Source organism: Eublepharis macularius, chromosome 9 (genome assembly GCF_028583425.1).
Source record: "Eublepharis macularius isolate TG4126 chromosome 9, MPM_Emac_v1.0, whole genome shotgun sequence".
In the NCBI taxonomy this organism is placed as follows: Eukaryota; Metazoa; Chordata; class Lepidosauria; order Squamata; family Eublepharidae; genus Eublepharis; species Eublepharis macularius.
Window position 1 is genome coordinate 23,789,821 of NC_072798.1, and position 2,742 is coordinate 23,792,562.

The 2,742-nt window shown below is 60.3% G+C and overlaps 1 protein-coding gene across 1 annotated transcript; it reads right to left on the reverse strand.

Moving 5' to 3' along the window:
* Positions 1-873: 873 nt before the first annotated feature.
* LOC129335818 (uncharacterized) lies at positions 874-1,836 on the reverse strand. Its single transcript, XM_054988627.1, has one exon. The coding sequence runs from the start codon at positions 1,834-1,836 to the stop codon at positions 874-876; it is 963 nt and encodes a 320-aa protein (XP_054844602.1).
* Between the last annotated feature and the right edge of the window lie 906 nt (positions 1,837-2,742).

Here is a 2,742-nt window from a genome sequence, read left to right on the forward strand (position 1 = left end):
TTAATTCAGGTGACCAAACAGCGCAATGAACTCATTAGGTGTTATAAAGAGTGACTGCTAGATATTTATCAATGGTATATAAAGTTTCAGGAAATTGTTGGAATCTAGTGAAAGCCAGACTAGAAGCAATTTTGGGGTGGGGTAATTTTAAGAACGGCTACCCAGGAGCTGGACTTTGCTTAGCAAGAGACGATTTTAAACATCATTATAGGTTGAGACACATTTTGGGGTGAAGTCTTCCATGATGGTTTTTATTTTTGTGTGCCTCTTTCCATTTGTATGCACCGGTCGGAATGGGACCTGGGGATAGGGAACACACAGCAAACCAAACCCGGGGTATGCCGTGTGAGCCCCAACTCGAAGCGGTTCCCGCCCCCAGGCCAGAGCAACCGCCAGGCTGCAACAGCACGATCTCTTGAAAAATAAAAGTCAGAGCATGTAGAGGGTTGCCCTAACTCCGGTCAGGCGGGCGGTCCAAGCACCAGCCAAGCCTCTAGAGGCCCCTCCCCGGCAATAAACAAAAAAACCGCGAACGTGATGGGTCGCCCAGGATCGAGCGAGGATCCCCATGAGCACAAAACCGTCGTTCTATCCTCGTGCCCATGGGGTCCTCTGCCTAAAACGGCACCGAACGGCACCAAAGAGCAGTCCTTCGACCCGGCCACCCTCCCCCGTGCTCGCCCAAACACACAGATGCTGTTCCTCCGCCCGCCCGCCCCCCGCCCACCACCACCTTCGACGCGGCCCCCCTCCCCCGTGCTCGCCCAAACACACAGATGCTGTCCCTCCGCCCGCCTCACCACCATCCCACCCCCCGCCCTGGATAGAGACACACAGTCTGAAACCGGCTGTACCGGTCACAGCTTTATTGGATTATCGGCCATGCTGGAAGTGCGCACTTATGGCGGCACGAATCGATACTGCCCGCGCGGTAAGAGCGGCCTCGGACCAGGGAATCTGCGGCCGCTCATCCGCGGGCTCCATCAGCGGCTCGCGCGGGAACGGCCCGTAAACGATGTCCCCGCGCGAGAGGCAAATGTTGTGAAGGATGCAGCAGGTGGTGATTACCGCGACCATGAGGCGCTCGCTGACAAGTAGGGGCCGCTGTAAATAAAGCCAGCGATTTTTCAGAATTCCGAACGAGCGTTCCACACTCATGCGCGCCCGGCTCAGTCTGTAGTTAAAGCGCTCCTGGGCGCGCGTTGATGGCGCCGGATAGGGCTTCATGAGCCAGGGCCGAAGAGGATAGGCGGGGTCCCCGATGATTACCGGGTCGAATGTGACCCCCTCCAGAGTGACCGGCCGCTTCGGGCGACGGGCGCCATCCTCGAGTCTCTTGAAAAGGGGCGAGTTACGGAGCACACGCGCGTCGTGCGCCCTTCCCGGGAAGCCCACAAAAATGTCCAGGAATCGTGCATCGCTGTCCACCACCGCCTGGAGAATCATGGAGCAGTATCCCTTGCGGTTGATGTACTTGTCCCCAGAGAAAGGCGGAGAACGGATCTCGATGTGTGTCCCGTCCACGGCGCCCCAGGCATTGGGGAATCCCCTCTCCTCGAACCCGGAGATAATGTCCTCGAGGTAATCGATGCAGATCCACTTCTCGGTCAGCTTTGCAGCGATGAGCTCGCAGACCTCGTCGAATATCCCGCAGACGGTAGAGACGCCACGGCCAAATGCGGGCAGTGTCGCGGAGTTTGTGGTTCCCGTGGCAAGCTTCCAGATGGTGATGGCGATCATCTCCTCGGGAGGGACTGGGTCGCGCATGTGGGTCGTCTCGCGGACGAGATCTTCGCGAAGCTCCCCAACAATGTACTCGAACGTGGCACGTCGCATTCTGAACTGCTGCAGCCACTGCCCGTCACTGAACTCGTAGCGCTCCCACCACGGCCACCAGTGAGGGCATGCCCGGGGAAGCACCCATGCCTTCCTCGGCGGGAAAGCAACAATGAAGCACTGCGCCATCTCCTCCACGGACGCAAGTGTTGCCACCAACTGCCGCAGTCTTCTTCTTTGTCGCGCGCGGCGGCCGTTAACTTCCTCTCCCAGCCGCCTCCCGAGCAGGGCCACAGTGTCAGCTGTGGCAGCCGTAGAGCGGATGACCGACCGCGCGAACAAGGAGAGCGCGACCGCAAAGGCACGGAGTGTTTCTCTCGGCGGCTGGCCCCTGCTGCTCCTCTTCCCGTGAGCGGGCGCCATGGCGTGACGGCGACCGCAACGGTTCCCGCCCCACAACGGCCCCTTCTCCTTAGACGTCCGCCCCCCCGCCCCCTCGTGACGTGGCCGACACTGTCCAATGCCGCGCGAGTGTGACGCCCAGACGCTCTCGAGCAGCCGTCTCTTGCAGCGAGTCGACAGGCGATTGGTCCCCTGCCGGCCACGTCAGCGTCGCGCCCCCCTCCAACTTACTGTAAAGGCAGCCCGAAACTGACCGCGAAGACCGCCGTTGACGATCGTTTGTTGCTCCCGAGCCCAGCAAAGGACACCCAGAACGGCCAACCGCAACATGGACTCCACCGCGCCTCCCGAACCCGCAAGCAGTCTGCCTCTCTTGATCACCCTCAGCACCAGCCCCACGTCCTGCACCGGTGCCGGACTCTCGGTGGTCCCGGCGGCCCGAGGCAAGAAGGCAAAGGCCGCCCCCTGGTCTGACGAGGAAACGAGAGCCCTCATCCAGATTTGGGGGGACGACGCTGTGCAGAGCAGGCTTTCCGCAAGCTACAGGAATGTGAGCCAGTTCCA

Bases quoted from the DNA above. Each gene is read 5' to 3' on its own strand.
- LOC129335818 (XM_054988627.1), bottom strand. From the start codon at position 1,836: ATGCGACGTGCCACGTTCGAGTACATTGTTGGGGAGCTTCGCGAAGAT.